Source organism: Heterodontus francisci, chromosome 4 (genome assembly GCF_036365525.1).
Source record: "Heterodontus francisci isolate sHetFra1 chromosome 4, sHetFra1.hap1, whole genome shotgun sequence".
NCBI lineage: Eukaryota > Metazoa > Chordata > Chondrichthyes > Heterodontiformes > Heterodontidae > Heterodontus > Heterodontus francisci.
Genome location: NC_090374.1, coordinates 204,705,300 through 204,722,880, shown reverse-complemented (window position 1 = coordinate 204,722,880; position 17,581 = coordinate 204,705,300). Strand labels below are relative to the sequence as shown.

The window sequence follows — 17,581 nt, the reverse complement described above, 5'->3', positions numbered from 1 at the left end:
ACAGAGTGGATAGTCAGAAGCTTTTTCCCAGGGTGGAAGAGTCAGTTACTAGGGGACATAGGTTTAAGGTGCGAGGGGCAAAGTTTGGAGGGGATGTGCGAGGCAAGTTTTTTTTTTTACAGAGGGTGGTGAGTGCCTGGAACTTGCTGCCGGGGCAGGTGGTAGAAGCAGGTACGATAGCGATGTTTAAGAGGCATCTTGACAAATACATGAATAGGATGGGAATAGAGGAACTAGGACCCCAGTAGTGCAGAAGGTTTTAGTTTAGACAGGCATCATGATCGGCGCAGGCTTGGCGGGCCGAATGGCCTGTTCCTGTGCTGTACTGTTCTTTGTTCTTGGGAAGTTTTGATTTTCTTGCATGAAGTGCTTTTCTCACTGGGTTAAAACTCATGTGCTACTAATTTAATGAAAGTCCTTGATAACTTGAACAGTAATATGGTCCAAGGTTGGTGGGCAGTGATTTATATTAGCCCCCATTATGAAAGTACCCCCAATGTCCATAATTGGCAGCTTTTTTCATCACAGCATAATTTGTCCACACATTTCATCAGGAAAACTAAAATCTTTTCCTTTATTATGACAACTTGGCATCAGTTACTACAGGTCTTAGATGGGAAACCAACTGAACAATTTGCAAAAAAGAGTCACTGTTAACAAATTGAGAATTTCCTTGAAAATCAGAAATTTCAAAGTGGAAGGAAATCAACTTGTAGAACACAACAGACAATTTTTTTTTAACCCAATAATAAAAATATTTTACAACGGCGATGTAGGACTTTGCAGGGCACAGATTCGCTGCCATGCTTCTGACATTACAACAGTTATATCACTTCAAATGTACTTTGTTGGGTGTAAGCCCTCTGTGACATCCTGGGCTTGTGAAAGGCATTATGTAAATGCAAGTCTTTTTACGTAAACCTTTTATGCTATGATTACATCTTTTCGCCAATGGCCATGCTGCAACACTTCCACTCGACAGTGCAACAAATTTACACTTGCAGTTTCCATTGTAAATGTGGCGATAGGAGTTCATAAACGGAAAAAGCGGACAAAAAGTGCACGTAGTCATAAGATTAATATATTCTACATGTTTTAACATTTACAAATTTTGATAGAAAACTGATCAGATTTCTAATTCTTACAAAATGAGATTTAAAATATGCTGAGAAGAGCTATTGTCTTGCTAACATATTATTAGCTACAATAATTTTCCCATCAAAGCAAATACATGTGAGAGTGCAAGAACGAGCAAGTGCCATTCTTCTTCCTTGCAAAACTACTTCAATTCCATTGCAACATGTTCACTTTAGATAAAGAAGCTCAGGACATCCAAACCTGTGAAATTGCTTCACACTCGCTCCAATGTGATACTGGTATGAAGTAAAAATAGATGGGTGAAGTGATAAGTTAAGTATTTTTTCGCTAAAATGTACGGTCCTGCTGCACCAGGACAACCACAAGGATGCATGCATTTCAAATAATGTAGTTTTATAGTTAGTGCAGTAAAAATCATAGCAAATTATTTAAAAAACAGGCAAAAGCAAAGTAGAACACTTGCACAGTGAGTCTTACTCAAAGTTTCATCTTTACTCAACTTTTACTTACAGTTGGAATCGATATTTAATTATATTCTGTAAAAATGAATATAACCTTGCATAAATATTTACTTTTAATACAACAACAGACTCATTTATATATAATTCTTTGGGGCTCTGACCAAATGCTTGAGAAAAGGCGCCTGAAGGTGACCCAATAAATGTCTTTAAAATTATGAAAGGTTCTGATCGAGTGGATACAGAGATAATGGGAGGGATTTTATGCTCTTCCCCGTGTTGGGTTTGGCTTCCCGCCTCCACCTTTGAATGGCCTTACCGCCCCGCTGCCAATTGAGGCCCTTAACTGGGCAATTAATCCCCAATTAAGGGCCTCATCCCACTGCCATTAGCCATGCGGCAGGCAGCCCAGTCACCGCATGGGAAACACAGTATGAAAAGCTGTGCAGGCAGCTTCCTGGCTCAGTGGGGGGAGGGGCGGGGGGGTGTCCTCATTAAAAAGCACTTTGTGCCCAAACAAGGGACCTGGAATCGGGAAGGGAAAGGTGGGGGGCCCGTTGAGAGCTACTGCCCGACCCTGGATAGTGACCTCCGTACACATCTTCCTCCATAGCTCCTACCCCAAGAGACCCCTCCCACCCTAACCTACCAATGGCCTGGATCCAGTGCCGCTCCTGGGCCTCCGATAGGTGCTCATCTGGCAGCAGCCACCACCGCTGCCATGGTGCTGCAGCTGCCGGCCTCCGATTGGCTAGCAGTTCTTCAAAGGCAGGACCTCTGGTGACAGGGTCCTTGATCCTGTGGAAGGCCCATCGCTGTCCACTTAAGTGTCTGATTAGCACTAGATTTGGCGTGCCTTCTGGAGAAGAGATGCAGGGATCTTGCCGTTGCTTTTTCCGTACGTCAATCCCCCTGTTGCCAGCATAAAATCCCAGCCAATGTTTCTATTTGTGGGGAAGAGTATAATTAGTAGCCATAAATATTAGAGCGTCACCAAAATATCATAAGAAACCTCTTTTCCCAAAGAGAAGTGAGAATGTGGAACTTGCTACCATGGGGAGTGGTGAAACAAATAGTATAGATGCATTTAAGGTGAAGCTGGACAAGCGTATGAGGGAGAAGGGAATAGAGGGTTTATGATGATGGATTTAGATGAGGCAAGATGGGAGGAGGTTCAAGTGGAGCATAAATGCTGGCATGGACTGGTTGGACCGAATAGCCTGTTTTTGTGCCGTATATCCAATGTAATTATTATTTACACAAAAACAAGAAATGCTGGAATCACTCAGCAGGTCTGGCAGCATCTGTGGAAAGAGAAGCAGAGTTAATGTTTCGGGTCAGTGACCCTTCTTCGGAACTGACAAATATTAGAAAAGTCACAGATTATAAACAAGTGAGGTGGGGGTGGGGCAAGAGATAACAAAGGAGAAGGTGCAGATTGGACCGGGCCACATAGCTGACCAAAAGGTCACGGAGAAAAGGCAAACAATATGTTAATGGTATGTTGAAAGACAAAGCATTAGTACAGATTAGGTGTGCATACACTGAATATTGAACAGCAGCAAGTGCAAACCTGAAGAAAAACAACCTGAAAAAAAACAGTGGGTAATTATTACTTACTCCTTTTGTGTGAGCTGGAAGATCTGAAACTTGATTTATTAGCCTGAATTTGTCGCTTCAAAAACTTCTAAGATTTCAAATTAGTGACTTCAAAATCAGAGGCTTTCCCCAAACTACTTGCCACAATTTGGACAATCTCGTAGTTTTACTTAAGTGTACAAAAGCTATTACTTAATCTCGCAAATAGTAGACATCATCCAGCAAATGTTCATTGGTATCACTCTTGCCTCTGAGTCAGAAGATAATGAATTCAAAACCTACTCCAGCAACTTGAACACATAATCCAGGCTGACAATCCAGTGCAGTACTGAAAAGGTGTTGCATTGGTGGAGGTGCTGTCTTTGGGATGAAATGTTAAATCGACACCCTATCATCTAAGGTGAGCATAAAAGATCACATGGCATTATTCAAAGTTGTCTTGGCCAACATTCCAAAAGAGGTTATCTTGGTTATTTACCTCATTTATTGTTTGTTCGATCCTGCTGTGCACAAATTGGCTGCTATGTTTGCCTACAATATAAGGGTGACTGCATTCTGAAAGGAATTCATTGCAGTGTACATTTTGTTTTCTTTTTTAATCAATAATCAATATTAATGAAATTACCACGACATAACATGAAGTTAAATATATTTTTTTGTCTAAAACTAAAAAGCATGGTGAAATACCCCAAAAGTATTAAATTGTACCAAAAAAGATAAAAATATATTTATATATATTAAGCCACAGTATTTACAGATACTCATAAATAACCACCAAGATCAGAGATCTTTCTGTATAGAACTATCTGCATCATATATCAAATTTTACTCACTTCAGACACTTACAGGGAAGAATGTAAAATTTTTCGTAGATTCATGAAGTATTGATAAAAATTTTGAATTGCATTAGATGTTTTTTGAACAACATAATATTCATGCAACAGTACCACAAGATAAATGTTACAGCGTTCACACAGGAAACACACAATATTAGTCTGCAGTAATTTGTCTACAAATATATTTGAAATACACAATCGGGCCACTTGGTGATGATCAGCCCAATCCATGCAGATTAAAGTCAATCTCCCATCCACAGGAAGGAAACTAAACTAGGGAAATATTTTATAGTGTTCGCACTGTTACAGGGTAGAGCAGTGACAAATGTTCTGCTCCTTTAATGGGTAGCCTTCTGGTTGTATAGTAATGTATGACCTCAGGAACACTGTCAAATGGAAGGCTGTTCTGTCCCAAGATGTATTTATCTTTGGTTCTGGTCAGTTTCATGTGCATGAAACCTTGGCTGCTCCTGTAAATAAGCAGAATTACAAAGAAAGATCAACTACAATTCACTGAAATGTATAATTAGATGTAAATGAATACATAGTGTTACGACCAGGTATGAAAGGTGTCTAGGGGTCTTTCTCAGCTGACACCTGTTCTTATTGCAACAGGGTTTAATTTTCAACACACTGTATTTTGAGCTCCCCCTTGGTGAATCCTTGTTCACCGCTTTCCAATTATAAGGCAAAGAAATGAGCACAAACAGGCCTTCTTAAGTTTAAAGAAAAAAACTGAAATTTATTAAAACTTAAACTCTAATTCACTTAACGCCTATGGTGGTTGCTGCTGGGACGGAAGCCCAGCTGACGTCATGGGGCCAGGAGGGAAGGTAAGTTGGGCATGCCGCACCAGGGAGATCAGTCCTTCCCTGGTGAGGCTGGAGTGGTCGTTTGCGGGGAGGGGGTATCTTGGGTCCCGGGGATGGGTTGGGAGGCATGGCGGCCCTCAATTGGGCACCCTGTACCAGACTGCCATGCCCCCCCACCCCAGTGCGCGCAAAGGCCGGCAGCTATTGCTGGACGGCCTTTCACGTCCCCAGCACGCCCACTTGCCACGTTAAGTGGCCACTTAAGGGCCTTGATTGGCCACGGGCGGGCGGGCCATATTCCCCATGTCCGACTGCCGTAAAGTTGATTGGAGGCGGGAGTGGGGCAGGTAGGCCTCCCGGAGCCTCCCGCTCAATTTTACGCCGCCCCCACACCACCATCCGACCCGCTGGTGCAGCGTAAAATTCAGCCCAACGTCCCTCATTCTTGGCAGGTAGGGGTCTGCATGACAATAGCCTTATTGAGGTTTCTCTCCAGTGAATTGGCTCCATTCCGTCATAGCAAGATCACAACAAGCAAAGTTGTTGGAATGGCCTCAATGACTCAATTTACATTTCAATTCCATAGCATGGATGAATTTCTTAGGATAATTGCTTTGTATGCATTTTCTGTTAAATAAATTGTCAACATCTTATTGTGCCATATAAGTAACATAAAAATATCACACTGCTTGCATTCTGTTGATTACCTTCCCAGGTAAGAAAAGTTACTCTAAAGATTATTAATTAAAATAGCAAACAGCACCAGCACTGAATTTTGAGTTTTGCATTTGCATTGATCTACATAAAATCCATTATAAAGCAGTAAAGAAAATATACAGGTGAAGTAGATTACATTGTTAATAACCTTGGTACGAACAAGTTGTGTCTGGTCTGTCTAAGACACTCTTAACTTACGGATTACAAGTCACTGTGAAATGCACATGAAGTAATTTATTGTCCAAAAACCGTGAGCAAACTAAAAGCACAGGATGGGGTATAACCATAATTTTTGAATAGGGCCTTTTTTGATGTTCATTATGTACACAATAATAATGCTTATTGTCTTCAACAAGAGTTCAAGAGGAATTTTGCTGCAGTATGGGACTGATCCCAAACATTTGCTATCTGGAATAGACTTGATTTTCCTTTTCAAAGGAAAGTAGATCAAAACATAACCAGTTTTATATGCTGCTCACAGCTGTGGTCTAAATGCTTTTGTAGTTATGCTGTTGAGCAGCTGGCTAAACCAAGTATCCTTCGCAGTCCAATAGCTCAGGAAGACTGTCTGCTCTCCTACACCTCCCCAGATATACCTCTGGACTCAAAACTTAGCATATAAGAAACCAAAAATGCAAAAACCTCTCCAGTTATGCCCCAAACCAATCCCACCTCCCTGTCCAGGACAAATCTACTGTATATGGCCCAAACATTTGTCCAGCTGGTTTCCAGAAATTTGCAGCTTGCAGCCAATACAAAAATGTGTGAAAATTGCTGCAAATGCTGACACCACCCTGTTCCCTCTAGCATTCACCTGCCTGTCACTGCTTCAACACACTCAAAAAAAAAAATCTCCCAATGTAAACCTTACTGAAAAATGTTATGCTTGAAATGGCAGGACTTAGTATTCTGCTAACTGAGGAGTGGAGCTAGTGCTGGGATGCAGAGTAAAGGACAACTGGCAGATGGAGTACGACTTCATGGGATGTAGGTATCCCACTCAGCCAAGGCTGCAAGGAAAATAAAAGTAATAATTTAGCACTGAAGCAAAAATAATCCATGAGCAAAAATAATTTACAAATAAAGAGTAAGACGATAATAGTATAATCAGAGTAACAGAACAGGCAGGCAGTGATTCACCACAAACCCCGAGTTAAGTAATCTGTAGAAACACTACTTCTTCAAGCTGGAATCATAGAAAGTTTATGGCACAGAAAGACGCCACTTGGCCCATCGTGTCTGTGCCAGCCAATAAAAAGCCACCCAGCCTAATCCCACTTTCCAGCACTTGGTCCGTAGCCCTGCAGCTTACGGCACTTCAGGTGAATATCCAGGTCCCTTTTATATGAGATGAGGTTTTCTGCCTCTACCACCCTTTCAGACAGCGAGTTCCAGAACCCCACCACCCTCTGAGTGAAAACATCTTTCCTCATCTCCCCTCTAATCCTTCTACTAATTACTGTAAATCTATGCCGCCTAGTCACTGACTCCTCTGCTGAGGTATATATGCCCTTTCCATCCACTCTATCTAGGCCCTTCACAATTTTGTACCTCTCAATCAAATCTCCCTTCAGCCTCCTCTATTCCAAGGAGAACAACCCCAGCCTATCCAATCTTCCCTCATAGCTGCAATTTTCCAGTCCTGCAACATCCTTTCTATAATGAGGTGACCAGAAATGCACACAGTACTCAAGTTGGGGCCTAACTAATGTTTTATATAATTCCAGCATAATTTCCCTACCCTTAAATTCCATACCTCGGCTAATAAAGGAAAGGATTCCATATGCCTTCTTAACCACCTTATTGACCTGTCTTGCGACCTTCAGGGATCTGTGGACATACACTCCAAGATCCCTCACTTCCTCTATATCTCTCAGTATCCTCCCATCTATTGTGTATTCCTTTGCCTTGTTTGACCTCCCCACACTTCTCAGGGTTAAATTCCATTTGCCACTTTTCTTCCCATCTGACTAATCCATTGATATCTTCCTGTAGTGTTTATTTTGTTTATGTTGAGAGATACAGCACTGAAACAGGCCCTTCGGCCCACTGAGTCTGTGCCGACCATCAACCTCCCATTTATACTAATCCTACACTAATTCCATATTCCTACCACATCCCCACCTGTCCCTATATTTCCCTACCACCTACCTATACTAGGGGCAATTTATAATGGCCAATTTACCTATCAACCTGCAAGTCTTTTGGTGGTGGAAGGAAACCGGAGTACCCAGCGAAAACCCACGCAGACACAGGGAGAACTTGCAAACTCCACACAGGCAGTACCCAGAAATGAACCCGGGTCGCTGGAGCTGTGAGGCTGCGGTGCTAACCACTGCGCCACTATGCCGCCCTTGTACTTTTTTTTTAAAACAAATCTGCCATGTGGTACCTTGTCAAAAGCCTTGCTTTTGTGATCACATCAACTGCACTACCCTCACCAATCTTCCTTGTTAGTTCTTCAAAAAATTTGATCAATTTGGTCAGACAAGATCTTCCCTGAATAAATCCATGCTGACTATCCTTGATTAATCTGTGCCCTTCTAAGTGACAGTTTATCCTGTCTCTCAGAATTGATTCCAATAATTTGCCCACTACTGAGGTTAGACTGACTCCCTGCAATTATTCGGTCTATCCCTCGCTCCCTTTTTAAACAAAGGTACAGAGTTAGCAGACCTCCAATCCTCCAGCACCACACCTGGATCCTGTGAGGACTGTGTTGTATATTGTTACTATCATTTCAGATGCTAGGTTAAGCTTTGCTTAGTCATTGTAAATCTGAACAGGAACTCATTTTATTATATTTACATGGACTATATACACTTTCCACAAGCCTGTTTATTTTCTGCTACTCATGATACTTCTCCCAAGCCTATTACTCATGTGATCTCTTACATCATTATCACAGTAGGAGGTGTTACTCTCATTGTCCCAAACATTAACCCTTTCAGAGCCTTATACTAGAGATTAGAAAATGATGGTCAGACCTTCAGCTATTTCCTCCCTGGCTTCTTTTAACAGCCTGGGGTACATTTCATCCTGCTCTGATGATTTATCCACTTTCAAGGATGCTAATCCCGTTAACGTTTTCCCTCTCCCTATGTTTATCACATCAGTACTTCAAAATCCTCCTCCATAACTACAATGTCTGCACCGTCCCCTTCCTTTTGAAGACAAGAAGAAAGTATTCATTAAGAACCAACCCACATCTTCTGCCTCTACACATAGGTTACCATTTTGGTCTTTTATGGGCCCTACTCTTTCCTTAGCTATCCTCTTACTCTAATGTATTGATAAAACATCTTTGGGTTCTCCTTGGTTTTGCTTGCCAAAATTCTTTCATGCCCTCTTTTTGTTTTCCTAATTTCCTTTCTGATTTCACCCCTGCACTTTCTATACTCCTCTTGGCTTTCTTCAGTATTGAGTTCTCGGTGTCTTTGGTTTTCTGTCTTTCATACCCCGTAAGCTCCTTGACATCTAGGGGGCTCTAGAGTTGGCTGCCCACCCGTTTTTGTGCAAACATGTTTACTCTGAACCTCCCCTTTGAATGCCTCCCACTGCTCTGACACTGATTTGCTTTCAAGTAGCTGTTTCCAGTCCACCTTTCACTCAGTCATTCCTCAGCTTAGTAAAATTGGTCTTACCCCAATTTAGATCTTTAACTCCTGTTCTATCTCTGTCCTTTTCCATAATTAAGTTAAAACTGACTGAATTATGATCACTGCCACCAGAATGCTCTCCACTGCCACTCCTTCCAGTTGCCCAGCTTCATTACCTAAAACCAAGTCCAGAACCAGACCCTCTCTTGGTGGACTTGTCCAATAGTGGCCAAAACAGCTCTCCTGAATGCATCGTAAGAATTCTGTTTCCTCCATTGCTTTCACACTAAAACCTTCCCAGTTAATATTGGAGTAGTTAAAATCCCATCCTATTACTGCCCTATTGATTTTGCACTTTTCAGAGATTTGCCTACATATTCGCCCCTCTATCTCTCTCTGACTGTTCAGGGGTCTATAGTAACACTCCCAGCATTGCGACTGTCCCTCTTTTGTTCCTAAGCTCGAGCCATATGGGATCAATTGAAGATCCTTCTAACATACCATCCCTTCCCACAGCTGTAATTGTTTCTTAAACCAAAACTGTCATGCCCCTCTGCTCCCTTTCTTATCCGCCTCTCCATCTCGTCTGAAAACCCTGTAACTAGGAAGGTTGAGCTGCCATTCCTGTCCCTCTTTCAGCCATGTTTCTGTAATAGCTAGGATATCATACTGCGACATATCTATCTGTGCCTTCAGCTTGTCTGCTTTATTTGCTATACTCCTTACATTGAAGTATATACCCGAGATCACTGACAAACTTTACATCTTTTTTTATTCTATGTTTCCTCTGCCTTTCAGCCTCATTCGCTAATTTTCTGCCTTCCATTTCCATTTCTGATTTTGCCCCGTCTGAGTTTACCCTCAGGTTCCCATCTCCCTGCCAAACTAGGTTAAACCCTGCTCAACAGCACTAGCAAACCTTCTGGCAAGGATATTGGTCCCAGCTCTACTGAGGTGCAAACCGTCCTGCTTGTACAGGTCCCACCTCCCCCAGAACCAGTTCCAATGCCTCAAAAATCTAAAGCCCATCTCTTGTACCATCTCTTCAGCCGTACATTCATCAGTTCCAACCTCCTATTTCAATGCTCACTAGCGCGTGGCACTGTCAATAATCCAGAGATTACAACCTCTGAGGTCCTGCTTTTTAATTTCTTACCTAGCTCCCAAAAAATGCCTTCAGGACCTCATCCCCCATTTTACCTCTGTCATTCATACCAATGTGAACCACGACCTCTGTCTGTTTATCCTAAGACCTGGCTACCCGACCCGAACCCGACTAGACCCGACAACATGTGTCAGGTTGGGGTTGGGTCAGATTTATATTCTGAGTCCAGCAGTTGGGCTCGGGTCAGGTCAGGCTGGACACTGCTGCTTCCGGAAAGTCATGGGAATCAGGCTTACCTATGATTCCCACAATTTCATCTTCAGGAATAGCCTGCTGCCGGAACCAATGAAGGATGTTCGTGTCGGGTCAGGTGCGAAAAATAATTAAGGGAGTCGGGTTTGGGTTGGCTGTGGTAGGGTCAGGCCTGGGTCGGGTTTTAATTTTATACCCGAGCCAGGCTTTAGTTCACCCTCCCCCTTAAAAATGTCTTGCAGCCGCTCTGTGACATCCTTGACCCTGGCACCAGGGAGGTAACATACATGGAGTCATGTCTCCGGCCACAGAAATGCCTGTCTGTTCCCTGACCTATCGAAGCCCCTATCACTATTTCTCTCCCATTCTTCTTCATTCCCGCCCGTTCAGCTGAGCCACCTGTGGACTTGGCTCTTGCTACGCACTCCTGAGGAACCATCACCCTCAACAGTGTCCAAAATGGAAAACCGGTTTGTGAGCGAGATAGACTCAGAGGACTCCTGCACTACCTGCCTGGTCCTCCTAGACTTTCTGGTGGTCACCCATGAAAGGCATTTGGGATATCTCTCGTATTTTTGTTATGCTGTGAGGCATTTGTTAATATCTCCTGTATTTTTGTTCATAAGTAAAATGCGACCAATTGTGGTATGGATCAGCGTTTGGAGCCCACTGGGTGAAAACGTGGAGGCGAAGGATATTGGGAGGAAGGGACAAGAATTCTGACTGAAGACATCATCACTGGGGTTCATATTGGACTTTTTAAAAATAAAGGACAATGCAAGTGAACTAGGAAGCCCACATATATATACACACAGACAGACAGACGAATCAGGACAGGGCACTGATGTGATAGCCTGGACTGTTGGACATTAAAGAGCTTGTCTACAACAACACTCAGGGAGAATGGCCTTTTGAAATATGTTTGAATGGTTTCCTTCTTGCCTTACCAAGATGCAGATATCACATCCATGGGTAGCATGCACCTAAGAACTCTCCCTGCTAAGAGCAGCATATGATCACAAGCAGGTGGTCTTGCATAGCCAGGGTGGGATTGATAAGGCACTGAAACCCAATCGGATGACCCAATTCAAAATATTACCTTATATGTCAAGGGGCCAAGGTCAGAAATGGGTATCAAGCCACAGCTCACAAGGATATTGCTGCTGCAGCCAGGAAGTGTGACTTTGTCAGTCATAGGAAGTCGTGCAGGAGATGTCATTCAGAGGAGGTATAGAATATAGGAGCAGGGAGGTAATGCTGGAACTGTATAAATCATGAGTTAGGCCACAACTTGCAGTTCTGGTCACCTCATTACAAAAAGGAGATTTACGAAGATGTTGCTGGGACTGGAAAATTACAGCTATGAGGAAAGATTGGATAGGCTGGGGTTGTTGGCCTTGGAACAGAGAAGGCTGAGGGGAGATTTGATTGAGAAGTACAAAAGTGTGAGGGGCCTGTATAGAGTGAATGGGGAGGGCCTATTTACCTTAGCAGAGAGGTCAGTGACTAGGGGGCATAGATTTAAAGTGATTGGTAGAATGATTAGAGGAGAGATAAAGAAAATGTTTCTCAGCCCAAGGGCAGCGGCGGTCTGGAACTCACTACCTGGAAGGGTGGCAAGAGGCAGAAAACATCAAAAGGTGCCTGGATGAGCATTTGAAGTGCTGTAATCTGCAGGGCTACGGACAAAATGCTGGAAAGTGAGTTTAGGCTGATGGCTTTTTTTTTCTGGCCGCGCAGTCATGATGGGCCAAGTGGCTTGTTTCTGTCCCATAAACTTTCTATGATTCTACGTCTCCTTGTTTACGATCTGAAATTCTGGGAGGGTGGAACCCATTGTTCTTCAGTCTCGGTTTTCCAAAAAAGGTCTTTGATTGGGATTCTTTGTTGCCCTGGTAACCAAGATCCGGTTTTCTCTTTAAACAGAATTGATGTGAGGTCACCTAACTTCTCTGACTCCATCTTAAACTACATTAAAAAAAATCAATTTTTAAAACATAACCATGATATAAAGTCCAGTATTCATAACAAAAGTTTGAAAGATGGATTGGATTTTCACTAAGGCAGATCTAATTAACAAGCTATATGGTATTTAACAATATAATAGGAGTGACAAAAGTAAAATAAAATAAAAGCAAATGCCCTACAGCTTAACCATTTTCTATTCTTTTGTTTTGCTTCATGTCATTCATTCTTGCTGCTCAAATTGGCAAATGGTGGGAAGTGGTGTTCCACAAGGATCTGTGCTGGGACCACTGTTGTTCATCATTTACATAAATACTTGGGAAGCAGAAGTACAATTTCAAAATTTGCTGACAAAAAACAGGGAAGTGCAATTAATACAGAGGAGGGCTGCGACAAAGTACAGGAAGACATTAATGCACTGGCACAATGGGCATTTAATTGGCAAGTTAACTTTAATATAGATAATTGTGATATCGTACATTTCAGTAGGAAAAATAAGAAGGCCACATGCTCATGGGAAAATAAGTGTCAAATGGGGTACGGAGGGATCTGGAGGTAGAGATACACAAATTGCAAAATAAAATCTATGCAGGTTAATAAGGCCAGAGAAAAGCAAACAAAGCAACTAGGGTTCATTTCTAATGGGACAGAATTGAAAAGCAGAGAAGTTATGTTAAACTTACATAGAAGCTTGGCTAGAACACACTAGGAGTACTCAATACAGTTCTGTTCTCCATATTATAAAAAGGAGATACAGGCTCCGGAGAAGGTGCAAAGTACTTTTATTAGAACTAAGAGGTTATACCTATCAGGAAAGATTTAATGATGACCTAATAATCATCAGGAATATGGAAGAGTTTGATAGGGTAGACATAGAGAAGATGTTTCCATTTGTGAATGAGGTGAGAACTAGGGGCCATCAATATAACACAAAAGCAAATTACTGCGGGTGCTAAAAATCTGAAATATAAACAGAAAATACTAGAAAGACTCAGCAGGCCAGGCAGCATCAGTGAGAGAGAAACAATTAACATTTCAGGTTTATGACCTTTCATCAGCAAGTGAAAGGGGGCAGGGTGGGAAAATGAACAAAAAGGAAGGTCTGTGATTGGGTGAAAGGCAAGGGAGATTAAATGACACAAGTGGTTGGTGGTGCAGGGCCAAAGAGACAAGTAAAGAAACCAAATCAAAGATCGGCAGGCTAGATTGTAAGAAAATAATGGGCTGTCTTTAAAGAGGAGATGGCTCTGGAATAGTCAAGCTAACATTCCCATCAGGGGAAAGGAAGGACAATCAAAGCCAGAGCCCCCTTGGTGAGGAAAGAAATAGAAAGTAAGATGAAGCAGTAAAAGGGTGCATTTGACAGATGTCATAGAGTCGTACAGCATAGAAACAGGCCCTTTGGCCCACCGCGTCCATGCCGACCATAATGCCTATCTATACTAATCCCACCTGCCTGCATTAATTCCATATCCCTCTATGCCTCTCTCATTCAAGTACCTGTCCAGATGCCTCTTAAATGTTGCTACGGTTCCTGCCTCCACCACCTCCTCTGGCAGCTCATTCCAGATACCCACTATTCTTTGTGTGAAAAATTTACCCCTTTGATCCCCTTAAATCTATGCCCTCTAGTTTTAGTCACCCCTACCATGGGAAACAGACTCTGGCCATCTACCCTATCTATGCCTCCCATAATTTTATATACCTCTATCATGTCCCCTCTCAGCCTTCTTCGCTCCAGGGAAAACAGACCCAGCCTATCCAATCTCTCTTTATAACTCAAGCCCTCCAAACCAGACAACATCCTGGTGAATCTTTTCTGCACATTCTCTAGCTTAATCACATCTTTCCTGTAGTGCGGCGACCAGAACTGCACACATTACTCCAAATGCGGCCTAACCAACGTTATGTACAACTGTAACATGAAGTCCCAACTCTTGTATTCAGTGCCTCGGCCGATGAAGGCAAGCATGCCATATGCCTTCTTCACCACCCTGACTACCTGTGTTGCCACTTTCAGGGAACTATGTACTTGCACCCCAAGGTCTCTCTGCTCAACAACACTCCCCAGGGCCCTGCCATTCACTGTATATGTCCTGCCCTGGTTTAACTTCTCACAATGCATCACTTCGCACTTGTCTGTGTTAAATTCCATTTGCTAATCCCTTGCCCACTTTCCCAGTTGATCTATATCCTGTTGTAACCTTAGACAACCTTCTTCACTGTCCACTATACTTGCAGGTTGGTAGGTAAATTGGCCATTATAAATTGTCCCTAGTATAGGTAGGTGGTAGGGAAATATAGGGATAGGTGGGGATGTGGTAGGAATATGGGATTAGTGTAGGATTAGTATAAATGGGTGGTTGATGGTCGGCACAGACTCGGTGGGCCGAAGAGCCTGTTTCAGTGCTGTATCTCTAAACTAAACTCTAAACTAAACTATACCACCAATTTTGGTGTAATCTGCAAACTTACTAATCATGCCCTTTACATTCACATCCAAGTCATTAATATATATGACAAATTATATATGTCAGATGGATAATACAAGTGAATATAGGTTGAATATAGAAAGTTCAGAGGGGAAGTGAAAAATTAATGGGAAGCAAAGAGACAGTATATGCAACTGGTAATTAACATAAAAGGGAATCCAAAAGTCTTCTACAGGCATATAAATAGTAATATGGTAGAAAAAAGAAGCTGGCGCCAAATTTGGGACCAAAAAGTGGATTTATGCATAGAGGCAGAGGGAATGACTGAGGTACTAAATGAATACTTTGCATCTGTCTTTATCAAAGAAGATGATGCTGTTCAAAATTCCAGTGAAAGACGAGGGTTGACACACAGGATGGGCTAGAAATTAATAGAGGAGCTATTATAAAGGCTGGTTGTACTTAAAGTTGATAAGTCACCAGGACTGGATCAGATGCATCTGAGGATATTAAGGTAATTAAGGGTGAAAATTGCAGATGCAGTTCCATAATCTTCCAATCCTCCTTACATACAGGGGTGGTGCCATAAGACTGGAGAATAGTAATTTATTTTTACGCGTTCATGGGATGTGGGTGTCGCTGGCGAGGCTAGTATTTATTGCCCATCCCTAATTGACCTTGAACTGAGTAGCTTACTAGGCCATTTCAGAGGGCAGTTAAGAGTCAACCACATTGCTGTGGGTCTGGAGTCATTGTAGGCCACAGCAGGTAAGGACAGCAGATTTTCTTCCTCAAAGGACATCAGTGAATGTTAACCCTGTTTCTAAACAAGTCTGTAAGAATAAGCCCAGCAACTACAGGACAATCAGTTTAACCTAGGTGGTGGGAAAGCTTTTAGACATGATAATCTGGGCCAAAATTACATCACTTGGACAAATGTGGAATAAATGAGGTGAAGTCAGCACCAGTTTGTAAAAGGCAAATTGTATTTAACTAACTGAGATTTTTGAAGAAGTAATGGGGGGGGGGGGGGGGGTGGGCGGCACAGTGGCGCAGTGGTTAGCACCGCAGCCTCACAGCTCCAGGGACCCGGGTTCAATTCCGGGTACTGCCTGTGTGGAGTTTGCAAGTTCTCCCTGTGTCTGCGTGGGTTTTCTCTGGGTGCTCCGGTTTCCTCCCACAAGCCAAAAGACTTGCAGGTTGATAGGTAAATTGGCCATTATAAATTGTCACTAGTATAGGTAGGTGGTAGGAAAATATAGGGACAGGTGGGGATGTTTGGTAGGAATATGGGATTAGTGTAGTATTAGTATAAATGGGTGGTTGATGTTCGGCACAGACTCGGTGGGCCGAAGGGCCTGTTTCAGTGCTGTATCTCTAATCTAAGCTAATTATTAATAGAGGGTTGATGAGGGTAATGAAGTTGATGTGCTGTACATGGACTTCCAAAAGGCATTTGATAAAGTGCCACATAACAGCAAAGTTAAAATATATGGAATAAAAGGGACAGTGGCAGCATGGATAGGAAATTGGCTGAGTGACAGAAAACAGAGAGTAGGGAACAGTTGTTTTGGACTGGACGAAGGCAGAGAGTGCGGTTCCCTACGGGTTGGTACCAGGACCACTACTTTTCTTGATCTGTATTAATAACCTAGACAGGGGTGTGCAGAGCATGATTTCAAAATCTGCAGATGACACAAAATTTAGAAGTAATGTGAACTGTGATTGACTTCAAAAGGACGTAGACAGGTTGGTGGAATTGATGGATACATGGTAGAGAGTAATTAGGGAGCCTGGATTTCACAGCATCACAGAATTGTTACAGCACAGGAGGGCCGCCATTTGGCCCATCGTGTCTGCACTGGCTCTCCGAGTGAGCAATTCACTTAGTTCCATTCCCCTGCCTTCCCCCCATAACCCTTCACATTCTTCCTTTTCAGATAACAGTCTAATTTCCTTTTGAGTGCCTGGATTGAACTTGCCTCCGCCGCACTCTCTGGCAGTGCATTCCAGATCCTAAACTACTCGCTGTGTGAAAAAGTTTTTCCTCATGTCATCATTGTTTCTTTTGTCAATTACCTTAAATCTGTGCCCTCTCGTTCTTGATCCTTTCAAGAATGGGAACAAGCTCTCTGGCTGGGATTTTACCCTAGGCAGACGAGAGCCGTCCACCAACTGAAAAGTTGGTGGCGAACCCGCTTCTACCTAGCCTGGGGATCCGACCTGATTTTACGGTTCCCCGGGATTTAATTAGTCTGAAGCGGGATTTCCATCCGCTTGAGGTAGGAAGTCCCAACTAATAGAGCTGGACGCAATACTCCAGCTGAGGCTGAACTAGTGTCTTATACAAGGTCAACATAACCTCCGTGCTCTTGTACTCTATATCCCTATTAATAAAGCTCATGGTACTGTATGTTTTATCAAAGTGATTGATGACAACGCTACGTCATCAGGATGCACCGCGGTGCGCACATGGTCTCAGGCCCTCTGCGCATGCGCTGCGGTCCGGATTGCCAGGACCAGTTTGCGCATGCGCAGATGACGTCATCGCGAACGTCATCTTCCTCGGGGAACAGGCCAGGTTGGCCTCTGCGCATGCACAAACTGGTCCTGGTAATCCGGAAAGCAGCGCATGCGCAGAGGGCCTGAGACCGTGTGCGCATGTGCGTCAATCTTCCGAAAACTTCGGCGCGAGTTTTTAAAAATGG

The 17,581-nt window shown here is 43.0% G+C and overlaps 1 protein-coding gene across 2 annotated transcripts in view; it reads right to left on the bottom strand.

Annotated features, from left to right (window-relative positions):
• Positions 1 to 578: 578 nt before the first annotated feature.
• LOC137369475 (SH2 domain-containing adapter protein B-like) overlaps positions 579 to 17,581 on the bottom strand; it is a 1,226,906-nt gene continuing 1,209,903 nt past the window's right edge. The window contains exons 6-8 of one of the 2 annotated variants that reach the window (XM_068030758.1): positions 3,634 to 4,461; positions 2,206 to 2,500; positions 579 to 1,373 (exon numbers count right to left, since the gene is read on the bottom strand). In XM_068030758.1, coding sequence (XP_067886859.1) covers positions 4,278 to 4,461 — 184 coding nt within the window. In that variant the 3' untranslated portion in view covers positions 579 to 1,373; positions 2,206 to 2,500; positions 3,634 to 4,277. Of the gene's footprint in view, positions 1,374 to 2,205; positions 4,462 to 17,581 lie in introns of both variants that reach the window. The other variant, XM_068030757.1, reaches the window with a different exon arrangement.